This window comes from Eschrichtius robustus, chromosome 7, assembly GCF_028021215.1.
Source record: "Eschrichtius robustus isolate mEscRob2 chromosome 7, mEscRob2.pri, whole genome shotgun sequence".
NCBI classification, from domain to species: domain Eukaryota; kingdom Metazoa; phylum Chordata; class Mammalia; order Artiodactyla; family Eschrichtiidae; genus Eschrichtius; species Eschrichtius robustus.
Genome location: NC_090830.1, coordinates 4,973,814 through 4,999,802, shown reverse-complemented (window position 1 = coordinate 4,999,802; position 25,989 = coordinate 4,973,814). Strand labels below are relative to the sequence as shown.

The 25,989-nt window shown below is 39.3% G+C and overlaps 1 protein-coding gene across 4 annotated transcripts in view; it reads left to right on the top strand.

Moving 5' to 3' along the window:
• Nucleotides 1-25,989, top strand: part of BICC1 (BicC family RNA binding protein 1) — a 301,081-nt gene that overhangs the window by 272,360 nt on the left and 2,732 nt on the right. For 2 of the 4 annotated variants that reach the window (XM_068547505.1, XM_068547508.1), the window contains 6 exons: nt 4,049-4,214; nt 6,863-6,902; nt 7,277-7,431; nt 13,305-13,461; nt 17,466-17,626; nt 20,321-20,420. In XM_068547505.1, the coding sequence (XP_068403606.1) occupies nt 4,049-4,214; nt 6,863-6,902; nt 7,277-7,431; nt 13,305-13,461; nt 17,466-17,626; nt 20,321-20,420 (779 nt within the window). Of the gene's footprint in view, nt 1-4,048; nt 4,215-6,862; nt 6,903-7,276; nt 7,432-13,304; nt 13,462-17,465; nt 17,627-20,320; nt 20,421-23,178; nt 23,258-25,989 lie in introns of all 4 variants that reach the window. The other 2 variants (XM_068547507.1, XM_068547506.1) reach the window with 2 other exon arrangements.

The following is a 25,989-nucleotide window of genomic DNA, read 5'->3' as shown; positions in this document are numbered from 1 at the left end:
CTTGATGCAGAATCAGCACTCTGCCCCAAGGCTGCACTATTGTTTCTTGACTGGTCCTCCCTTGTTTCTGTATCCCCTCCCTTCCCTAATTAGCAACTGTTCGAATCTGCCCTTTGGAACTCAGGGAAGGTCATAGGGGCTGGAGTCTATTCCCTACAAACAAGAAACAGGGGACACAGAAAGGCTTCCAGGCCCAGGAGCCCCACAGGGTCCCGATGGTTTCACTGCATGACCACTAACATGTCAGACATTTGTTTGTGATCTTCTAGTCTCTTCAGAATGGAAAGGCAATTTAGACAGGATTACTGGAGTGAGTACTCATATAAAAGAGGATAGGGAGAGTTCCCTCTTGGTTAGGCCTCTGTGCTCTTACTGCTGAGGGCCCGGGGTTTGACCCCTGGTTGGGGAACTAAAATCCCATATGTGCAGCACGGCCAAAAAAAAAAGAGGATAGAGGGGAGCGGTAGTAGTTATGTCAGTCTTATTGTCTCTTGTTTTAGGTACCTCTTGTGTCTTTAATTTTTCATTAGCCTTTTTGCAATGAATCTTTTCATTAAAGCTATTTTGGAATTTTGAAGCCTTTTGGAGTCTTCTGCATGCCAATTAAAATAGGTATCCCATTTTTTTGGGGGGGGGGGAGTGGGGAGCCCTTGCTTTTAAGTGCACTTCTTAAGTGATCTTATATAATTGGAACATTCCTCATAATGGCCATTCTAATTGTAGATCATCTTTAGTAACACTTTGCCATGTTTATAGATATTTATAGCTTCCAGGACCATAGTTCTTAGATGTAAAATAAGCAAGTGTACCAGAAGGTAGCGTGCTTAACTCTTTGAATTTTAAGGATCCCATTTCTTTCAGCTAAGCCTTTTTGGGTTTTGGGGAGCCAGATCAATATCTAAGAAGGATGTGCTGTGGGCTTGGGGATTGTGTGGTGTTTTACAGTGAACCTTGTTGCACGGAAATCTTCTTGAGGTTGGTGGATGACCTAGTGTCAAGCTAACCTGTTCCGTGACCAGCTTATTTGAACACGGGAGTCCTTGAGTTAGGTGGAGGGTACTTTATCAGCTTTTAAGTGCTTCACCCATGCCCACGAATTTTTGTGGCTTTTTGGCTTCTGAGATTCCTATTAGTGGTAGCTTTTATCTACAGAAAACAAGATAAACACACACATGCACCTTAACAAATTGGCAGTAACCAAAGGATTTTTGCTGTGTCCCAGCCAGTTAAAGGTCTCGTGTATACCACCAACAATTCCTGCCATGGGACCTTGGCCTGGGGAAAGAATTGAACCAGCTGACCTCAACAAATGGAGACTGAGGACTAGGGGCTCCACATACATGGAGAACTAATAGTTCCCACATGGATCTTGGGACAGAATCAAGGCCTGGGGGTTTCCACCAATTAATTGACTATTGTGGTCTGAAATAAAGGCGAGGGGCTTGAGCTCCCGGCAGAATCATCTGCCGGATCTAGCTGACCTGCCTTGTATTGGAAAGCCAATTAGATTGGGAGCTCAGTGCAAAGAGAGCAGAGCTCAGAACTGAGAGGAAGTTACCTACAGTCCTCAGAAGCAGTGAGAGAGACAGAGAACTCAAAAGGGTTTGCAGGTGCCACACCTGTGTTTCTCATTCCCAAAGTTATTGGAAGTCTCCTTCAGTCCTATTACTGCTATCAAATCTGTTAAAAAAAAAAAATTCAACTGAGTAAGTTTAAAGATCAAATTTACTTTATTCAACAATTCATGAATCGGCAGAATCCCATCTAGCAAATAGAAAGGAGCTCCAAAATGCTGCAGAAAAGAAAACATTTTAAAAGGAGAAAAGAGGAGGGACAAGGAAGTCATAAAGAAAAGAAAGGATTATTTCAGGCAAGGTTACCTTCCTTTGGGAGAAGGCAGCGGTCTGTCTGGTGGATTATACCTCACTAGTGTTGGCCAGGAAATTCCAGACAGGACTGGTTAAGATTACATTCCTAGGAGAGGCTGAAACTGCAGTTAGCTTAGGTATCAAGTCTTGGTTTGTTGATGTGGGGTTTAGCACAGGTGACCCCATTTTAGGCCTGTTGTCTCCTTTTTAGTACCCTTAAATCTTCTCTGTCATCTCTCCGCTTCCTTTAGCTGGTTGGGTTTATTTCTGGATTCTCTAAACCATCTCTTTTGCTCTGAAACTTTAGCATTCTCTCTGCTCTTCAGTAAGTCAGCAGGGCAATTTTAACTCTCCGATTTTTGCTGTAAGAAATTTTCTTAGTGTGAATTCTCCTTCCTTTGGCTTTGAATTTCCAACTTAAACTATGGCTCCCTTGTTCCAAGGTAGTGAATTGTTCACTTTGGTAATAAATACTTGGCAGTATCATGATTTTACTTATTACAAATCACAGTGAGTATAAATGCATATGTTATATTAAATATAATTCTCCCTTACCATAGCACCATTAGGGATAACAAATGTGTTATCCTTACTTCTTCCATTTATTTTCTTTTTTTCAAAGAGGCAGTCTATTCACATTTTAAAAACGCAAAACAGTGGAATGCTTCTACATCGAAAGGTTTTGTTCCCATCCACTTCATCTACCCAATTTCCTCTACTGTCTTTTATATCGTTACAGAATAGAGTGTGTTTAGGCAAATATAACATATATATATTTTTTTAACTAAAAAATTGTTTTTATTGAAGTATAGTTGATTTCCAGTGTTGTGTTAATATGTATTATTTCCTCTTTTTCTCAGCAAAATCTGTTTTGCTTTTATAAAAAGCAAAATCTGTTTTACCTTTATAAACTCTTTGATTAACTACCATTGTTCCCATTTTGTCCAAATCTGCTTTACTTGTGTTTTTCTTAACATGATACTAATACACTAAATTAACATTATTTATTACAGGTTAGAGAAATGATTTTGTTTTCCTTCTGTGTTGATGCATTTGAAGTATATACCTGTTCCTTTCATCATTAAATGTGTTCATTGAGTGTGTAAGTGTGAACTGATTATCTCTCATCTGAATTAAGCTGCAACCTCCAGAATGGTCTCCCTGCCATCAATCTCTTATCAGCTCTATCAATCCTTTATTTTGTTCCACTAATTTTTGTCACACTCTGACTTTAAAACCACCAGTGACTGCACACTTCCTTTCCTTTGCTTATGCTGTTTCCTCTGAGTTGCTGTTACACAATGGCGAACCTGCAGATGCCCTTTAAATTCCAGGTCACATGCCTGTGTGAAGCCTCTCTGAACTTCTGTCAAACAAAGTTCTTTGCTCCTCCTTTTGTATTCTAATAGTCCTTTCTAAATTCCTCTGAATTCCCCTGGCACAACTGAAGAGTGAATGATAAAAAGAAGAATGTGTGAGCAAATCAGCTCTTTGACTAATACTGTTTGTTATTTCTGTTTTACTTGAGCCTAACATGCAGTTGGATGTGAACTTGAGGTGCATGTATAGGGCATTATAAATTCATATAATTCAGATAATTGCCCCCCATTTTAAGAAGCACTTTCGTGTTCTTTCCCTGCACCCTGAACAGATGTTAAAGAATATTTACCTGCTGCCTTTATCATAGCAGATTTGTTAGCAATATCATGTATATTGCACACAAATGAACTGGATCATCTGCATGCCTTCAGATTGACTCAGTTTGTTTAGACTGCGTAAACATGGGTCAGGGATATCTCCTTGATGTATATAAATTAGAAATCTTGTCTGTATGTCTATTTCATATGTACTGCATACAGTGTATCATACATGCTATACTCAATGTGTGTGAATATAGATCATGAAATAGTTTCGGCACCATCTCTAGAGTCAGAAAGTCTGGGTTCAAATCCCAGCTCTACCATTTACCGGAGGTGTGACCTTGGACAAGGTACTCCCCTCGTCTGAAAAATAGGGATAATAAGACTGCCTTCCTCATAGCAGTACCGTAAGGATTAAATGAGATAATACATGTAAATGGTTGACGGTGGTAAACCTACATAGTCAATGTGGCACCTAGGAAACGTGTGCTACATTTGTACGTAAGGGTGGAGTGTTCAATCGCAAACTCTCTTTCACAGCAGCACTGACAGGTTGCTCTCCGATCCTGAGCTGAGTGCTGCAGAAAGCCCGCTGGCTGACAAGAAGGCTCCAGGGAGTGAGCGTGCTGCAGAGAGGGCTGCGGCTGCCCAGCAGAACAGTGAAAGGGCCCGCCTGGCCCCACGGCCATCATATGTCAACATGCAGGTAACGATAAAAAAGAAAAAATGGACAAGTCATCCAAATGTAGGCTGCCTAGGTTGGGGAATGGGGAATTCAGTGAGCTTTTAGCAGTAGAGCAGAAATTAAATTTAAATATATATGCAGTAGTTAGGAATTGGTTTTGCTGTAAACATTAAAAATGAAATGCAGGATTTAGCTTGAGAAGAATTCTTTAAAATATAATATTAAAAATGACATATATATGGTCTATGTCACTGTGTCTTATGCAAATGACATTTTTCATCTGTTTAAAAAAAGTTAGATAAATATGAGAGCTGTTATTTCTAAGCATTTACTATCTCATGACATAGTCTTGGATAAATAGATATAATATTCTTCTATCTGTGAAATGGAGAAGATAAATTTGGTGTTCCTTAGACAGTTATAAAAATACCTAATGTGAAGCTTTAGTGTTTTGAAAGGAGATGCTAAATATTATTGATGGTTATGTTGGTTCACAGATTTTTATCATTATTTTGAACAACTTCCTCAGCAGGGATTTTCTCTGTATCATTTTCAAAGTATTAGGCTAATTACTCAAAATAGACTATTGATCATGAAATTCAGAAATCTGATTTTCATATAGATCACAATATGAAAGATAAGGATGTTGTGCTTTTAGAGATGCCTGTAAACATTTGATTTCAGTATCCGAATTACTGGGTAGACTTGCCTACTTTGTAGAAAGAGATTATCATCCCCATCCCCCCACTTCCAAAAAAGGGAAAAACTTCACAAAACCCTAGAAATAAAGAAGTTGTCACAGATATGTCAAAGAAATTAATTCATGGGACTAAATTATACTTCTGTAATTCCAGTGAAAACTACAGTACAATCCTGCTTGTCTGTTTTTCTAATCCTTTGCATTTGAACATTTTCAAGAGTTTTTAGATGAATGTTTTTTACAAAAGCCATAGCCTTTATAAAGTGCAAAGTTTAAAAAAAAAAGATGTTTATTACATTTTCTCTGGTGGATTTATTTTCAGTTATTATAAATTAAAGTTCTCTCATCTAAGAAGTGTCGAATTCCTTTATGATCCCTTTATAGTTTTCATCTATCTTGTGATTCTTATCTTTTCCATCAGGTATATACCTATAGTGAACCATTTTCATGTTCCTTTCTTTCAGGATGGATGTAAATGTTCTTGGTGATAGAGTTTCAATTTAAATAGATGTTAAGAAGTGACTCTTAAAATCACCAAGAAATCAATGATAATAGTTTGAAGACTTCCCTGATTGCTTTAGCTGAAGATGATCTCTGTCTCCTGATCATTCTTGGACTTCTCTATCTCCAGCTCTCTCTTCACACTTTACCTCACTTTCTAATTTATTTTGTGGTTATTTCTCTTACTCATCCCTGCTAAGCCTCTATATGCTTTGAGGCTATAGATTATTTTTGATTCATTGTAATATTCTTCCACAGACTGCAGCACAGTCCCTTTAGCCAGAAGGCACTCAATAAATATTTACTGAACAAGTAACTTCAGCATCTCCCCACATCTTGCCCTTAGACATTAGTCCTTACAAGTTGATTTTAACTCCCAGAATCATTTTAGACCTAGGATTTCAAAAACATTATCAAACGGTGTTATCTAAAAATCTGACTCTCCCAGTTTACTGCCATGTTCCTTCTGGTTGGTCTAGGTCAGCCTGTTTACTTTTATTATTTTGGCCTAATCATTTGTAGTACATTTCACTTTCAGAAGTATCCTGTTTCAGACCGTAAATTATATGGACACCCTACATATGATGGTAGAGTCCTCCTGGGAGGAAGGTCCAAAGAGCTCTTGCCAGTGGGTTCTTGACCCATCTGATAGGCCTTTGAGACATTCTTTTTTTTTTTTTTTTTTTTAACTTATTGAAGCATAGTTGATTTACAATATTGTGTTAGTTTCAGTTGTACAGCAAAGTGACTTTGGTTATACATATATGTATATATATACTTTTTTAAAAATTCTTTTCCATTATAGTTTATTACAAGAGACACTCTTAAATCAAGTCTAAGCTAGTTCCTGAATTGGCGAGTTGAGAACCCTGGGTTAGCATTTGAGATGTAGCTATATCTGGACTTCTGTCTTCAAAATGACCTACCTTGGTCCCTAGGTAGACCTGACTGTGTCATAGTCACTTATTCAATGTGAATGGGAAGAATAAATGGTGCCATCCTAGTCCTGTGCAATAAAAGATAACTAAGTTTTATTTTTTTAATTTAGGTTTATATTTTTATTTAGGTTTAATTTTAATGTACTGCTTAAGCATTCTGATAATGCATTATTTTGAAACTTGGCATAACTGTTATTAGGTTATTCACTATACGTTAGCATATATTGGTCCTGGTGTGTTAAATATTTCATAGTAAATAGGAATTTTTTTCTTTTTGAAGGATAATTTCTGACTTTTGTCACTGTCATGACTTAAAGTTGGAAGTAGGACTTTATTATTATGATGAATTAGTTTTGAAAACATGTTTATCAGACTTGCATGGATTACTGTCACATGATGGTGCAGAGCTTAGCGTTTGTCCCAGGCAGATTCATGGGCTGTAGTCAAAAATCTTTTCATGAAGTATTGGCATAACATTTGGACAGACTGACAATAAAGATTTTCTCTCTGTTTTTTTTTTTTTTCTTCAGGCATTTGACTATGAACAAAAAAAGCTATTAGCAACCAAAGGTATGTGATACGTTAATGATCTATACTTTGATTTTTATTTCAGTAAACACATAAAATTTTTTCAGTGTTGATGTTGAACTGAGAAATTGGACCTTCATAAAAGGAATCCCAGAATGTTTAGGTTCAAGTTGCACAAACTTTGTTGAGGTTGAATAGATTAGCATTAGATCAATTAAGAAATAATGTATCATTTTAAAGTTTACCATTACTTTGTATAAAATGTTCTATGAGGATATTTTAAGGTATTTTGTGTTAAGAAATAATATTCAGTGATAATTTCTTTACCTATATCAAAGAAACGATACTCATCAATATTTTATTTAAGAAATTCATTAAAAATACCAAGCATTTGTTTTACGTTCTGTTTTCCAAAGCTATGTTAAAGAAACCAGTGGTGACAGAGGTCAGAACACCCACAAATACCTGGAGTGGCCTCGGGTTTTCTAAATCCATGCCCGCTGAAACTATCAAGGAGCTGAGGAGGGCCAACCATGTGTCCTATAAGCCCACAATGACAACCACTTTTGAGGTTTGTAGAGTCATGCCCTACCTATTCTTCCTGTCTGTTCTCTCAGCAGAAGAGAACAATCTTCTCTCCTCTCCCATTCTCTATTTATAGAAGGACAGTCTATTAATGGTGATTTGTTTTAATTTCTATTCCTGTAAACGTATTGCTATGGAATTGATACACTCCAATATATTATGATCTTTTATGCGTCTTCTCTCACAGTTGTTGATCAGCTGTGAAGGAGGTGTAAATTTGGATAAACTTGTTTTTGTTAGGTGGAGAGTGTCATAAGTGATAGAGCAGGGCTGAGATTAAGCAAAGGACAGATGTAACATTCCATAAAAAATGTGTAAAGAATCCCCTTATCCAAGGGTATCACTCGCAAGCCCACCATAGGAGGAAAAGGCAAGTATTCAACAAAAACAAGTTCTCAGATATGAGTTAAAAATTCAGTGTGTTCAGATGTGCCAGGAACACAGCAGGAAGGATCACAAACGAGAGCCCCAAAATGCTATGCTTCCCAGATGTTGGCTGTAGTGCTCAGGGTGAGACTGGGAAGCTGGTATCCTCACCACATGGAGAAGAGATCCAGAGTTCCTTGCTTCTAAGCTAGGCTATACGACTCACTCGGCAAGGCCTTTTCAGCTGGAGAGTGTCAGATTTTGGCTGTAAGCCTTGTGCGAGTGGGGTGGAGTTACAGCACGTGCACACACACTACTGGTGAGGCTGTGCAAACCCAAACGTGGATGAAAGTGATTAATCCAAGAATCACAGTGTTCAACCAGAACACTGTAGGCTGAAAAACAAATAGTGGTTAAGGGTTTCATAATTGTTAGTCTAATAACTAGCATTTGTAGATTGATCTTCTTTTCTCCACCCATTTTCTTTGTAATAAATTAGGATGTTGATGAAAGGCAGAAGCAAACATGACATTTTTTCCTTTGTCTCTTTGAGTAAGTGAAAAAGAAAATACTATTGAAATACTGAAAAGAACAGTCTCCTGTGAATTTCATTGTCCGACTTAGAGTAGCAACCTAGCGGCTGTATTTAAAGATTGAAGTGACCGTCAGCAGCTAGAATGTAGGAACCATTGTGAAAAATTTGAGGCTCTAGGAGGCACACCCCTCTTTCTGCCATTGTAGCTTTGAGAGAAAATAAACATCTCCTTTCACTGGCAGAGACCTTAAAACTGCTTCCACCCTATGTATTGAATACCTGCAGTCTTCCATCCTGCTCACCCTCACCTTTGGCGGGGTGGAGTGTTAGGTGGTTGATTGTGTTTCTGTAGTTTCAGAGATGAAATGTTTCACTTTAGAAATGCTAATTCAGTTCTCTTCTCAAAGACCAGTAGTGTGACAGGTTGAAATGATGATCATTCTAATAACGTAGTTGTCAAGTGCAGGGGCTATGGGGCCTGACAGCTACCACCGACACACGTACAGCTTTGATGAGTGACTTCACGCCTCTGAGCCCATTTTCTCATTGCAGTTGTTTCAGGATGATGTGGGAGAGGGCATCCAGTGCTCAGCGTGGTGTGCAGGAAGTTCTCAGCAATATTTAGCAGCTACTGTTATTTCCACTGAAGAACTTTACCCTGAAGAAAATCAAGAGCCTGATGAAAGATGTGATTCATATACATATATGAATGCTTATTGCTGGAAGTATTTCTGCACATTCAAACTAGATATGCGTTTTATATCCAAAGGAATAGCTTAGAGTGTTATATGAACACATAATGTGCTAGTAATAATTATCAGATCACACTCATTTATTTCTTTGTGGGTTTATACGGTACATTTTCATCCACAAGCTTATTTGATGCCTATAAACTCCCAGTGAGGGAAAGGGGCCCAGATCAGTTAAGTGTCTTACTTGAGGTCATGGTAGTAGTTGTCGGAGAGAAGACTTGAATTCATTTTACAAAATTTCTTTATACTCATCTTCCTAATGGTTTAACTCAAGAGGGTACATAGCAAGGCGATATATAAATGCTCTCGAGCCATGTTACTGTACCTTAAAAGACATAAGAATCATTTGGAGCACTTAAAAATGCAAATTCTTCCTCCAGGATCTCACTCATCAGGGAGGGAGCCAGCAGGAACCAGTAATCCACATTTTCAGCAAAAGTCTAGTCTGTCTCTGATGCAGCCTCCCTTCTGGAAACATTGCTCTACAGGGACACGTAACATAAGGGGGATGGCACAGAAATCATGTCAGAAGCTGGAAGACTCTTCTGCTCTGGCACTTGTCCAAGGACAAGTAGACCACTTTCTGTGGGCGGGAACGTGCAGGGTCCTGACTCAGTGGCTGAATCCCCTCCTGTGGCTTTTCTTGCTTTGGCTCTCTTGGGCTAGCCTGTTCTACCTTCCTGGCTAATGTCTAACAGCTCATTCGCATTGAAAGGTAGGGGAGAGGATGTAACCAGCGAGATCAGTGCAAGGGCATTCACCATGTAATCTGCTTTTATTCACGGCCCCTTTAAACACTGCTGATGAAGAGATACAACCAAGCTTTCTTAGGGAATGGTTCTAGATTCTCCCAGGTGTGTAAGACTTAAACTTTTCTTCGTGTATCCGAAAGCCATTGAAAGGAGGTGAAAGGGCCCTTACAAAGCATGATCTGATATTCTGAAGCAGCTGCTATCTGCAGGTGCCCTCCCTTCTCTTTATTCTGTTATAGCTCAGAGGGATTAAAAACTGGGCAATTAGTGAAGACTGTTTCTTTGGGTTAGAACACAGGGACAGGGTTGGGTTGAGAAGGACCTGGGAAAAGTGAAGAGAACTTAAACAATTTTTATTAAAAGATTGACCACATCTCTGCTTGTAGCACTATTTTAAAGTTGGAGCGTAGCTAGAAACACTCTTTTTCCTTAATCTTTTCCAAAGAAAAACAAAACCAAATAGACAAGTAGAATGCTGCTCTAGAGAAGCACACTTAGCCAGTAGGTCCTGATGGGTGTGGGCTGTTCGGTGTGTCGGGGATCAAGGCACATGAGTTTCCTGCTCTGGGAAGCTTGCTTAAGGGAAGAAACCGAGGCTTTGAACATCTTGTTCAGATTTCTGAGAAACCAGATTTGAGCAGTTGTTTCCAGTTTTAAGGCATTTTTGAGAACTTAGCCTTTTCCAAAGAGCTCCTTTAGAGAAGAAGTAGGTAGCTTGAGGCTTATTTTTGTTTTCTTCAAGACTCAAAAGTATGACCCTATCCACTTGATGATATACTGGGACGGCAAAGGTCAAACAAAAGGCTACTTGACCTGCAATATTTTTGTCACATCAACAGAACTACAAAAGGTTTGGGATTTTCTTTTTCTTTTTGCTAGTCGTCTCTTAAAGGCATTAGGAATGGTTACATATTCTCTGGAGCAAATAAAACCTGCATTGGGAATCAAAAAATGGTTTTTAATTTCCCCAGCACTAAGAGTAATGAGGTTGTCTGGTTATTTTACGTCTTACAGATCTAAGAGTGGAGGTGAGCTGCCCTTCGTGATACTCTAGTTAGTTAGTAGATAACGAAGTAGTAAATATCACAAGACTATGTTTTACTTAATGTTTTTAGAAAACATCGTTTAGCCAGGTCTGATATAGCTGTGTGAATTAAATCAGCTTAGATCTCAGATGAGTGGTTTCTTTATACTCAAAAAGAGTTTAGATATGGAAGTTTTAAAATATATAGAAATACTACATAATAATCTCATTAATGCTTCTGGTAATTACCAGTTTTGAGCATGTTCTTATTTCCCTTGCTGCATGGGATTTATCTGGTGGAAGTATAATGTTAAACATGGTTTTAATTGAAAAAGAGCATTTTTTTGGTCTTAGGAGCCTTCCTTTCCCTATGCCCCTTCCCACGGTTCAGCAAAGGGGATCCCATAGATGATGTAGGAAAAGGTATCTGTGAGATCCAGTATTCTGCAAATATTTATTATTAAGGACCTTCTGTGTTTCAGACACAATTCTAGACAGCAGAGATACAATGCTTGAATGTGGATTCTTCCTTTCATGGACAGAGCTTTCTTTTTGGTGGGTAGAGAGAAATATGTAACAAGTTAACAAGAAGGCATTAAGTAATAGAAGTCCCTGATAAATGTGAAGCAGAGGCTGCTTTATACTGGGTAGTCTTAGCTGGCTTTAATGAGCAGATGATGGTTAAGGTAAGACCTAGAGGGCAGGAAAGGGCCAGCCTTGTGAAGATCTAGGAAAAGAGTGTTAGGCCAGGGAAACAGCCGGCATTATCATCTTGAAGTCAGAGCAGACTGGTAAGTTCATGGAGCAAGGTGGATAGGGTAGGGTGGTGGAGCACTGAAGATAAGGCTGGAGAGACAGGCCAGAGACTCAGCTATGGAGCCTCTCAGCCCACGGTAAAGTACTAGGAAAGCATGGTAAGACTTTATACTTAGGAGAGGCATGAATTTGTTCTAATTTGCATTTAAAAAAACAACCTAGTTGCTTCATGGGAAATGGATTATTGGGGTGGGAGGCAAGATGGAATCAAAATGTCCATTAAGGAAGCTATTGGTGACAGTCGTGGAGATGGAGAAAAGTAGGTAGATTTGGGGTATGTTTAGATATGACATTGATAAAACTAACTGATAGATTGGATGTAGTGAGGGGAGGAGGAACGAATATGACTCTTAGAAGTTTGGCTTGAGCAACTGGATGAATGGTCGTCACTGAGATTTAGGAATTCTGGGAGAGGGGTAGGTTTGGGTGTAGCTGGGGGAGATGGTCATCAACAATACGATTTCAAGCACTCTAAGTTTAAAATACCTATGAGACAGTAAAATGGAGGTGTCAGATTGGCAACTCTGTGATGCTAAATTTCAGTAGGGAATTCAAACCCAGAGGTAAAAATTTGAGTCATGGCTGCTCTTAAGCCTTGACAGAGGTTGTGATTACTGATTACTTAAGGAGAAGGTGTAGCGCGAGATGATAAGGAATGTGAGGACCAAGTCCCAGGGTAATCTGACATTTGGAGTAGAAAAGGGGAGGAAGATCCTACGATGGCTACAGTGAGGTAGGTAGACAGCCTCGAGAGTGGTGGTATAACGCCCTGCAGAAAGAAGCATTACAGCCCCGCACGGTCAGCTGTGGTTATGCTGCTGCGGGATTGAATTAAGTGAGTTTAGTGACCTGAATAGTAAAGGATTCTCTTGGAATTACCCAGTAAACATAAAACTTCTAGAATCAGAGAATCTTGACTTTAATACTGTAGATACAGTACAGAGTATGGTACCTGTAATACAGTGATTAAATAAATGAATAAAGAATGAACAAATGCAAGTCCAGTGCAAACTGTGAGATCTTTTAAATTACTATTTTTATTTTGATTTGGGGGAATTAAAAAAGTTAAAATTTCCAGGTACTTGTAATTTGTTGGAGAGATCATGTACTTATTTGAATGAGAGTAACACAGGACAAATGCCAGATTCCTCTCCACCCTTCCACTCTGTGAGCCTGGGAGCTCGATTCCTGTCAAAACATTGGGTGTAGCTGCACCGCTTCCCTACTCGTCCTGTGTGATACAAGGCAGAGAATCTCTGCTATACCAGATGGAGGATTTGCCTTGTTCCCCAAAACAGGAATCCTCTAAATCTTATAGGAATGAATCTTTATACTGGGGCCTCTCAGAACTCCTCTGGGCACCCTCATTATCAACGCCCTCATAACGAAGGAAAAACACTTCACTGTGTGTATTTCCAAGTGTCCTTGGTAGCTGGAAGACAAAGACTATAGACAGGTCCCATAGCCTCTTCTTGAGAATCAGCATTCGTGGGTAATGGCATTGGCCAGCAATCGAAATAAATGATAAGTGGTCTAATGTGTATTCTTTTCTCCTCCCACCCCGGGAAACCTACCTTATTAAACATTTCCTTATCTGGCTTTGATTGTTTTCAGGGTTCGTCAATGTCCCTCTCGAGGTCCAACAGTCGTGAACACCTGGGAAGTGGAAGCGAATCCGATAACTGGAGAGACCGAAATGGAATAGGACCCGCAAGTCATAGTGAATTTGCAGCTTCTATTGGCAGCCCCAAGCGTAAACAGAACAAATCAAGTGAGCTTTGACTTTTCGTCATACTTTTAGATGTAATCAGCTTGGAATTTGTTTAGTTGGTTTAGGGTAATGTTCGGGTATAAACTCTGGACTCCATGCCTTCAAGTGTTTTGGATTACTCACAGGCCACCTCTTGTGAGAAGCCTTCCCTATTTTTTTCCAGTGAAGCAGGGCACATGGTTCTCTGCTTTCACTGCATTTTGTATATGCTTTCATTTTAGCATTTGTCGTACTGAAGTACAATTACTTACTTACATAACTGTCTCTTCCTGTAGAATTTGAGCTCCACAAGTCAGGGACTACATTCATTCAGTAAACACTTATTTAGTGCCCATGTGCCGAGCATTCTTTTAGGCTGTGCCTTCTTTCTTTTTTCTTATCTGAAATATAGTTGGCGTACAATATTATGTTAGTTTCAGGTGTACTACCTAGTGATTTTACATTTGCAGGCATTAGGAGATGATCGCCACGATCAGTCTAGTAACCGTTTGTTTCTGTACAGTTATTACAGTATTATTGACCATATTCCTTACGCTGTGTGTTACACTCCTACAGCTTGTTTATTTTATAACTAAGGAGGTTTGTACCTCTTAATCCCCTTCATCTCACTCCCACCCCCACTTCCCCTCTGGCAACCACCCATTTGTTCTCTGTATCTGTGAGTCTGTTTTCACTTTGTTTCGTTTTTTTTTTTTTTGGATTCCACATACGAGTGAGATCATACAGCATTTGCCTTTCTCTTTCTGACTTATATGACTTGCCAAAATACCCTCTAGACCCCTCCATGTTGTCACACATGGCAAGATTTCATTTTCTTTTATGACTGAGTAATATTCCATTGTGTGTATATATATATATATATATATATATATATATATATATACACATACACACACACACCACCTTTTCTTTATCCGTTCATCTGCTGATGGACACTTAGGTTGCGTTCATATCTTGACTATTGCAAATAATGCTGCAGTGGACATAGGGTGCATATATCCTTTTGAATTAGTGTTTTTGTCTTCTTTGGGTAAATAGAAGTGAAATTGCTGGATATGGCAATTCTGTTTTTAATCTTTTGAGGAATCTCCATACTGTTTCCCATAGTGTCTTCATCAGTTTACAATCCCACTAACAGGAGGCTGTGCCTTCTTTCTTAATTTATTATTTCCTCTCAAATGTCTAACAGTGTCTGACACCTAGTAGGTGCTCGGTAAATGTTTGTGGAATGAATATATGAATGTCATGCACACACGAACATCAGAATGATGAGGAAAAGGCAGGGATGTAAAGGAGTTGAGCAGAATGTGATCAAATTAGTATCTTAGACAGTAGAAGAAAGTCTGCCCAGCCACCTTTGGCTACCAAAGGTGAAGAGCAGGATTTTTCAAATTGACAAGATATAGCTAAATGACATAAACAGGAAAAAAAAAACGTTTAAAGCATAGGCTTTGAACAAATAATGATTAAGACGCAGCATGAGTCCAGTGGTTGTGTCTGTAACAGCACCCACGTGTCTGTATAAATAGGTAAACAGACAAGAACTGACACAGTAATCACAAGATATTCCCGTAATGCCTTATTTCAGGGTTTTTGATGAATTTGGAATCCTGAAGCACATACCCTGGAGTGTTTGAAGAATACTTGGAGAAAGGCAATCTCAAGGAGCATAGTAAACAGTAATAGCCAGTTGTTACCATCAGTCAAGTGGGCCGTGTTGTCAAGAGTCTCAGATTTGAAAAGACCAGTCATGGTGTCGGCCAAGTCTAAATAAGAAAGCATGGTCTACTCTTTCATTCCCAAGCGTACTGTCAATAGTAGCCTGGAGTCTTCCCGTTAGTCCTGGGCTAGGTCCTCCACCGCTGACAGGACAGTGGAGCTGAGAGGCAGGCTGGTGCCAGGTGCACATCTCGGGGTGGAAATGATCTCCGTTTTATATTCCAACATCAATTAGCTTTGTGCCTCTCTTCTTCTATCTTTATCCCCTTTCCCTGCACTGAACCCTGGATGATTAAAATTGACTGTGGGACTTAGCTGCATTGAAATTCAGGATTAGGGTTAAGATAGGGGATTCATTAATTTAAAAAGACTGGTTAAAAAAGCACTGTTCCTTGGCCTTTGTCCAATGTTTTAAGAGCCTAGGGGGTTTAAAAGAGAATATAGACACTATAAGTAGTTAAGATGAAAAGAAATGTAAAAAAAAGTTGTGTACCATAATAAATATTTATCACTAAGAATATTTTAAAACACTTTTTTCACTTTTTGCTGATCTGTTTGCCTAACTCAACGTATGTAGATTATTATCATTTAAACATGTAATCAATGTAAAGATATTTTACATTCTCTTTTTTTTTTGTACTAAGTCTTTAAAATATGGTGTGTGGTATTTTACACTTAAGAGTACATTTTTAATCCACACTAGCACATTTTAGGTGCTCAATAGCCACATGTTGCCAATGGCTAGTGTACTGAACAACAAAGTTTTAGAAAAGTTTTCTTGACACCCTTGTCAAGGTCACCAATGTCTAGGTTTTCTCTGGGTATCCCTGTTTCACCAGTTGTTCCCCTGTAATTCCTCCGTAACTCCCTCTTTTTTTTTTTCCTCAAAGAAAGTAAATTTATCATTCGGACAGTAAATTATGTGGTCAGCCTGACAGTAACCTCCATGTTGTCAAGTCCAGTGGTCACTCCAGGGTGCTCATCATACTCTGCTTTGTGTCACCCTCGAACCGGTACCTCACTGGTCATTCCTCCTCAATCTTTTTTGGTGACTTTGGGGCCTTACCTTCATTTGGTGGCGTGTTCCAGGGCTCAGCGCATCAGGGCTTGGTCCTGGGTCCTTTTCTCTACACATTCTTCCTACAAGAGAGAAAATATCTGTCTTTAAAAGAAAGAGAAACCTTATCAAGAAATTCCTTCCACTTGAAACATATATAGGATTTCTCAGTTGGGAGATGAAAACAACCAGAGAAAGTGATTAGTGGCACCCAGTGCAATGCAGAACAAAATTCTTAGATTTGCTGAATGCACTGATCCCAGAGGAGAGTAGATGGATCTGATTACCTAGGTGAGTGTCCTCTGCCCTCATCAATCTGGGAGTCCCCCTGAAGCTGCATCTTTCGTATAAGAGGATAGAATTTCCACATGGATGAGAGTCAGTCAGTTGTTGGTCAGGGTGGTAGGAATGGCTGCATAGCTCTGCTAGATTCTCCAAAGCAGCTCCTGAAGAGTGTTTGAATATTTGGTCAAGTACTTGGTGTGGCTTACTAGTCTGTCACCCAGCTGTGCATGTCCTTGGGTCTGAGAACCACAGACAACATGGAGAAGTCTTCGCCCGCCAGATCAGTAGCAGAGCCAAAGCAAAGCTCGGCATGGCTGTCTTAGAATTTCCCCTAAGAGATGGATTTGTTTTTGTTGTAAGTTAAATCCAGGAACTCCAGCATCATTCTTTTCATTCATATGTTGCTCTTAATTTTGGAAGCACTCTTATTTCATAAACTCACTGCCCAATTATGTTTGAGGGAAATGAGATTTATATGTGGTAATATCATGGTGTTTCTTTGACCACAGGAAAGCACAAGTGTGGACACGGAGGGCCAGCCTGCACCTAAAAGGAGCCTGTAGCTTTCCTTACCTTTACTGTGTCCCAGGGATCCTGCTTCCACTTCCCCGTTTAGTTCACATCAACTCAGTTGTGAAGAGCCAGTGCTCCTGAATGCTCAGGGAGAGTATGCTTAACGATTATTAACTGCGGAGGCCCTGTTGCCGAATTGCTCCCTCCCGAGCGTGACCTTTTAGATGGCGAGAGCCTCCCGGAAAGCCGTAACCAGCATTTCCTTAACGAAAAGCCGGTGTTTCAGTAAAGGACTGCTGCACTTCTGCAGCTACTGATCTGTTCAGCCCAAAACACTGAATCTGAACTGTCTGAGTGATTAAGACTTTTAATTAAACGATGCTGTCTCTGGGCATTTACACTTCAGGCCTGTCTTCCCTCTGCCTTTCAGCGGAGCACTATCTCAGCAGTAGCAACTACATGGACTGCATTTCCTCGCTGACGGGAAGCAACGGCTGTAACCTGAACAGCTCTTTCAAAGGCTCCGACCTCCCTGAGCTCTTCAGCAAACTGGGCCTGGGCAAATACACGGACGTCTTCCAGCAACAAGAGGTCGGTGGTTATTCACTTATCTTCCCAGGCATCTTTGTTTCGGTTGTGTGTATGATGACTGCTAGAATGAAATCACTCATTTACCACCTATGACCGTGCTTTCACTGAGCATTTATTCAAGTCTCATCGCTTATTTTTGCTGCCAAGAAAATTGTCGCCATCTTATTTCTTACTTAGTGCAACGGGTAAACACGGGATCGCAGAAACATAGGAAACTGTGTTTGCCAAAACACCTTCACCAGTTTTAGCTAAAAGACCTAATGAGTGTCTTGATTTATAGGAACTTCTGATTCACAGATTCCCTAAGGTCAGCAACAACTCTCTATTTAATCAGATTTTACTCTTTCATCTGTTCTTATCTTTGCTTGTGGCACTTAAAAGTAAATAACAACGTCTGAAATAAATAACCATGGTTGTTTGTGACACCATCCTAATCATGTTACTGAAGTTCTCACAGAAGATAATGCGCTTTTTATACATGTTAACTTATTCATTAATTTACTGTTTGGGCTTTGCCTGAACTGAGGCAGAACTAAGATGTCTTCTGAAACATCCCTACCGTGGATTTTGGCCAGACTGATCAGCCGTGGCTGTGACGCTCTGGCATAAAGAAAAGAGCCCCTAAGTGTGGTTCTTTCTAATTGTGTTGTCATATTACCAGGGCACAGCTAACTCAAGGCAACAGAAAGTTAGAATAGTTCTCTAAATGTATCTGTTTTTCAAATCCTGACATGGTCCAAGTTTCATGCTAGTTGGCTTCATTTCATGTTAGATTACATGCCAGTAATTCCCTGGCATGCATCAGTCAGTAAATAATCTAAGATTTTTATTAGGCACTTTATATCATAAATTCAATGTATTGCCCATAACTTAAGTTTAATTGCTGAACTTTTTTTGTTCTTTAACACCAAGAAAAATGTTGTCATGTGTATTTTGGACTTCAGGACAATGATTTTGCTTTCTTTTCCCTAAACCTAAATTACTGCTCATTTAACCAAGGATTTTCTAAGTTGAATAACACGTTCATCATCAGTGCATTAAAGAACTGCATTTACTTATTTAGTCTTCCTGGTTAGATGCAGGTGGCTGATTGAGAAGCTCAGGGCAGAGGTATTTTAACTTGCTCATGCACAGAAGGTTTTAGAAGTAAGTGACTAGATGTTATTCAGTGATATTCTGGGTTTGTTTTAAATCTCTATTTCCTATTTGAAGAAGCATAGAAATTTATTATGGGTACTTCTTATCTAGTTACTTCAAAAAGGAAGAAAACATGATAATATAAAGTCAGACTGGCTTCATCTAATATTAACTGGAGCAGGGGTCAGTGAACTGTGGCCTGCAGACCTGCTGCCTAATTTTGTAAATAAAGTTTTATTGGAACACAGCCACACTAACTCAATTACCTCATATTGCCTGTGGTTGCTTTCAAGCTAAACCAGCAGAGTTGAGTAGTTGCAACGGAGACAGTACGTGCACTAACCCTAAAATAGTTATTCTCTGGCCCTTTAAAAAGAGTTTGAGGATCCCTGAAATAGTCTCCATTGGACAGAATTTCTAAAAAACATATCTCTAGGTTTGTGATAAATGGTAAATGAAAAGGTTTTTCAAGATCTGGGTGTAATCTTCAAAAGCAAAACAGAAAATTTCAAATTAATTTCTACATAATTTGAATAAAAAGTATATTTTACTGTTTTCAGGTGTGTTGAAATTTGGTACTATTCCCTTTATGTAGGATATTTTCTCATATACAGATATGACTTAACAAGAATCCCCCATTTAAGTAACCTTGTGAGATTTAATATATTGTAACCAGGATGAAGATTTATTTAGCAACTTTCACAGATGATATGTCTGTATACATTATTACTAACTAGAGCTGCCAACTATTTTACCCCTTTGGTGAGCACATTGCATTATACCTAAGATCATATTTAAGGCCCAAAACAACCCTGTGAGGTATAGGATTGTCTACTCTCAGTGCCCACAACTAGTAATGGCAGAGTCAGAACCTGAACCCAAGTCTCTCTGGCTTCAGAGCCCATTGCCTTTCTGTTCCTCCACACAGCCTTCACAAGGAACGGTGGGATTCTTGGGCTACTTCCTTCCACACATTGTTGCCAGGAAGTACATTTATACTGTTGCCAGAAATACTTCATGTATGCCACTTTCAGAGATAGTCTGCTGGGTTAAGCGAAGTGAGTCATGGGTCTGAGGTAGACTGTGAATTCTGCTATCATTTTTATGTAGAATACAATGGAAGATACCCTTTATGGTATTATTCAGTCTCTTTTTATGGAGATATACTTAACCAAGTCAGAATCTAAAACTAAGAATTATTTTCTCTCTTCTGGACCAGTATGTATTCTTCCTTTCGTCAGATCACAAAACTGTGCAATTTCTGTTTCCCTTTTTGCCCTGGCTGCCAGGATGCTAAGACCTTAGGATGCCTCAGTTTATATATCTCAATTGCAGTAAATCATTGGCTTAGATTGTCTTCTGCTAGAATCATCACTTTCATTTTACCACCTTTATTACTTAACTCTTGTCCCTTAGGTTTGTATTGTCCCCACCATTCTTTTTTGAAAGTAGGCAGAGCGTAATTAATAAATAAAATAAGTGTAGCAATGAGTTGAATTTACGCTGAAGAAGAAAAATACTTAATATATTGATTATAGATTACTTGTTCACCCACAGATCGATCTTCAGACATTCCTCACTCTCACAGACCAGGATCTGAAGGAGCTGGGAATTACAACTTTCGGTGCCAGGAGGAAAATGCTGCTTGCAATCTCAGGTGAATATAAATGTTCTTATTCATATTTTAAAGTCTGAAGAACCTCTGCCATTGGTCTCCAGCCAATGGGGCTGGTTCTGCCCATCAGCCCCTTGCTCACTACCTGGCAGCTTTGTGGTTGTGGGTTCACTAACAGTGTGACAGATGCCAAGAACATGCCCACTCCTTCGTCAAGGCATTGCCTGAAAACCTGCCTTGACAGTGTCTTTCCTTAAAACAGATCTCTTTGGAAAGATCTAACCAAAACTGCCCTTTGCAGAACACGGGGATGAGGGAGCAGTTTAATTCTCCATTTTGCGGTTGTATTAAGCAATGATCATTGCGTTCGTGAATAACTATTCTGGACTGGCTGTCATGCTTTAAATGCATGTGTTCCTGTATAGCAGCTGAGATCATTGCACCAGAGAAAAAGAGAATCGGTACTTCTTGTCTTAATGCTTTTTAACTTTACCCCAAGTTTTAATAGAATTTGTGAGTCACAGAAGAGGGTAGTATCGTAAAAGTAGTCACAGAATGAAGGAAAGTCTGAAGGCCTGTCTCCCAGCCCACCGCCTTTGTGCATCTTCTGCGTGTTCCGTGTATAAGAAAATGCTCTATACGTATTTACCAGGTACCTCCCACGTGGAAGGAATGGGCAGATGATGAGTTGGCAAATACATAACAATGTACCTCAGAAAGGTTTTTAGAGAAATATGAGGAAGGAATCTGGGGGACAAAAAAATGAGGTTACTTTTTGAAGTCCTTCTGATTAACTTCATGAATGCCAGTTTTATACGTGTGCCAGTCTCTCAAAAAGACAGAGCCAAACGCCAGGCGTGGTGAGAAAATGACGTTGCTTTTCAAAACACTGAATTTGTAGGCTATGCTTTTCTGAGGTCAGCAGTGGCATCCAACTGGTGAAAGCCCTTTCTAAACAGCATTCGCTAATCGAACCATCAAACTAAAAAGCCTCGGTGGTTTTCCGTTTTCTTTCAGCAGCAGATTGCTCTTCCATTATTTTACAGCAGCTGATCAACCCCGCCCACCTCCCCACAGGAAATCGTATATATCTGAAGCAGATATAAGCAGAGTAGCCTTGAGATAGGTGTAGAAATTCAGCCGTTGGGCAGCCCGTTAGGCCTGTCCGTGGACAGAGTCCTGCACACGTCAGTTTGAGAAGTCTTCCTCCGCCCTGGGTACCCAAGCGGCTGCATTGATGGCGCGCCACAGGGCAGCCATGGTTTCCTGTTCACTCATCAGATCAGCTTGGTTATAGTGGAAAGAACACTATATTCACATAAGGAGATCTGAGATTTGCCCCTCCAAGTCATGTACCCTTGGGTGAGTTTCCAAAAACCTCTTTTGGTTGTGGTTTCTTAACTGTGAAGGTGGATTGGATTAGATGATTGTGTAAGGTCACCTTCCATTTCTAAAATCTGTCCTTCCATGTGGTGTATCATCAGGCACAGTGAAAATAACCTACAGTTTTAATGATATGTATTATTATTGTTCTTTCTTTTTTTTTTTTTTTTTTTACTATCTGTGGCAATAGGATAGTTTCCAACTTCTTTACCCTAAAGCTCAGTCTCAGAGGGTTACTTCTGGACCCAAATTAACTTGATATATTTTTACATTATTTTATTAATTTGAAAATGGAATTGACATACTACTTGAAATTTTATTAACTCAATCACCATGCCTGTGCTGTTAAAATATGTCTATGGGGCCGCACATTTATACCACAGAAGTGTATGTTTCAGAACTCCATAATCTTTCACTAGAGATTTGTGGAATATCCGTGACAGTATAATGAAAATTAAGTCTTTTCTTTGTGTACCAACCCAATTCCAAACTCTCTAAAGCTTCCAGCAACAAGCAAATACTCTTAAATATTTTCGTAGATTCCAAGTGGATCTTCAGTACTTTTACTCTGGGATACATTGGTGATATATTCTAGGTGGGTTCTGGGGAGTAGAGTGCAAAAACAGGAGGGGTTTTGAGTCCTCGTTTAAAAAAATGTTTTCTCTAGTCATCATCTTCAATGTGTTCTATTGAGGTTATGTCCTACTTCTACAGACTGCCTCTCTCAGTGAGGTTCACAGGTCCTCTTGCTTTTAAAGGGAATTAGAGACTTTGAATAAGATGCCTTATGAATGCTCTGTACAGTGGGAAGTATTTGATTATTTAAGGATGATTTTGCCTTACTTTGTTGAAGTGCATTTGTTTGAACTTGGTAAATCATTTTCTCTGCAAGGAATGAGTTTTTATTGAGAAACCCTTCATCAAAAAGCTTCTTTTTCCAATTCAGTTCCTCTGATAACAAAGACATTCATTTAAAGTCTCAGAATACTTCATTTCCAGATAGAGGCAGGATATCAGGTCAGCCTTGACTTAGGTTTGTCTTGTGGTTACATAGTTTGGTTAGATACAGAGTTTGCTCAAACGACTTTTTAAAATTTTGTAGATTTTTAACTTAAAATCGGAGTTGTTCTTTCAGTATAAGGTTTTGGTTTGCTTTTAATCTTGGGCCAGAAGACATTTATTTTAATGTTATAGGAGGAGATGAGATTTACCTCGAATAGGAATGAATCAGAGAAAAAATTTCATCTTTTTTTCAAATCCACGATTTTTTGAAAAATTCATGGATTTCTCTCTGAGTATTTTAGCGATTGGTTAACTAAATGTACAGGGACTCAGTGAAAGGAAGTTTAGCGTCCTGTTGACAGGCTTTCCGCCACAGCCTCAGGTAGATCTAACATTTCCCGACCTATTCTTTTAGTTTGTGACTCTGTTCAGATCCGCAACAAGATCCTGAGAGCTGCCAGGATTGTGTGAACCTTGGAATTTCAAAGAAAAAGGTTGGTATTTTCTCAAACTATCCCTTAGGCTTACTGAAAAAAATCAGAAGAGGGAGTTTGCTTTCTAATTTAAAAAACAACAGCAAAAACTAAAGTCTCTTCAGTAGGACTTGATCCTTGATAATCTTAAAGATTTTTCTCTGTGCTTCACACTTGGAGTATCTCTATATAGGTACTCTTAGAAATTACATCTTTAGGGAGTGGCTGAATTTCTTCATGATCATTTGTCCTCTCAAAAATCTAGCTGATGTGACTTTTCAGAATGAAGTTTTCAATGTCTGTTAAAAATTTTTGTCTTCAGTGGCCCGATTGTTTTCATGTGCTCATGGAGAATGGTGTTTGACTTACTCCTTTCTTTTCCTTCTCTATAGTGTGGGAATGTCCTCCTGATTCATGGGTTATTATTTCCCCATGAGAAAACGGAGGCCAAAGAAAGTCTCCTCATTTGAAGGTGATAAAACTTTCCCAGGCTGTGTTTAAGGGGATTCATTTATTCTCAACTCGCCTATAAGTTTGCCTTTAAATATATTCAATTCTGTCTTGATCTCTGAGTTTTACGTGTTTGTTTTTTAAACAAGATACATGTGATAGGAATGTCACTGCTACTGCGTTTCTGCAGGAACTTGAAACAATAGCCATCTATACGCATGCCTGCATGTGTCTTTTGCTTGTAATGTCTTCCTTGCTCCTTCAGAGTTTCTAAGCTTTATGTATTTAAAAAGTATATTTGATATCCATATAAAATATGAAGGAAGGCTCTGTTATCTACATACCTGAAACTACCAATTTCTCATATTTGTATTCCGGATACCTCGGTTGATCTCCGCCGAATGGATGGACCACTGAAGCCCATAGCATAGACCTTTGCATCAGGCAGGCAGGGTTTCAGCTCTGTCATTTAACAGGCATGTGGGCAAGTTACTTCGTCTATTTTTAAAACTCAGCTTCCTTATCTATAAAATGGAGGATGGTAATATTATCTACCCCTTAAGGAGGACTTAAATAGGACACAACGAACGTAAAATGCTTGTCGTATAATAGGCTCTAATAAATTACTGTTGGTTCTCTTCTCCCCTAAGACTTAAATGTGAACAGAAAAGAGGTGTCTTCACTCATGCGTCACCCCTATAGGGCAGACAGTTAAATCTTGGAAAGCAGTGGGGTGAAATGTTAAGGGTATTGATCCCTCTTCTAGCACTTGGGAGACAAGAGCACATCTGGCCACATGGCTGTCCCTGGCCACCTACGACCCACTGCAACCGCCTGAGCCTCTGTTCTCATCCTCAGCATTACTGTAGCAGGCCACAGCTTGCTGTGTAATCTCAGAGCTCAGAATGGGGTTTTGTGTGTGTGTGTATGGTTGAAAAAGTACTGAGTTCCATGCAGATAATTAAAGGTGCTGAATCACCACCCTCCCAGAGAAAAAGACAACAGCTTTAAACACATCAGCTATATATTCCGTCTACTGGAGATTGAATAAGTTTGAAGATACAGTTGACCCTTGAACCACACAGGAGTTAACCCCCATGTAACTTATAGTCACCCTTCGTATCCACAGTTCCTCTGCATCTGCAGATTCCACCAACCGTGTAATACTGTACTATTTACTATTGAAAAATATCCATGTATAAGTAGACCCACTCAGTTCAAATCCGCGCTATTCGAAGGTCAACTATATTTGCATTTGGTGGCTATCAGAAACGCTGCTTTCTAGAGTCTGACAATTCTGTTTACTTGTATGAGTTCGTTAGTAATAATTACATCAGTTGACTTGAGAATTTGTGAATGTGTGTATGGAGGGGAGGATGGGGTATTGCATAGTCATAAACAAGGTAGGCTGCTTCCATTTTTCACCTTTCTGGTTAATAATTTTTAGTTGGGAAAAGACAAACTAAACAACCAGTACTCTGGTTTGTTTCAAATGAAAATCGAGGATCTTAGTTTTTCCCTGAAAATCTGGATTCACGTATTGGTTGTTTTCAGTTGTATTAATTTCTGTAACTGTTGCTATGTTTACTAAGTTGATTTTTTATTCAAAGAAACCTCCTGCTGATGCGATATGCTTCTTCATATAACCCTTTCTGACTCAAGGAGCGTAGGCAATCATGAGTCGGTGGAGCCACAGGGCTGTGGATTTTTTTTTTTTTTTTTTAACATCTTTCTTTACTGGAGTATAATTGCTTTACAATGGTGTGTTAGTTGCTGCTGTATAACAAAGTGAATCAGCTATACATATACATATATCCCCGTTATCTCCTCCCTCTTGCGTCTCCCTCCCACCCGGGGCTGTGGATTAACAGATCAGTGTGCTTCTCCAGTATTCTGGTGTTTAGAAGTGGGATCCTCTTTTCATGTCGACTTAAATAATTTAATGATCGCTGTGTTTGACATGGATGAGTTTAATGAGCTGTAATAATTTTCTGTATCACTGGTAATACATCCTCTCATATGCCTTTAACCAGCTTTGATGGTGCCTCTCCCTTTGCCTCTGAAATGACATTTGGGATCGGTGAAACTATTTTGTATATTTGGACTTGAGAGTGTTCTGAGGATGACATATTCCCCAGATACTTTACGAACTGCAGTAAAAACGATTTGCTGTCCTTGGTTCTCTCAGCTACAAATGGCTACCTTTCGTATCAGACTTTCTAGCATTTCAAAAATGTCTTGACGGTCAACTTAAAGGTTTTCCTTTTGCTACCTACTTGACTTTCCCCGCAAAACCTACCACA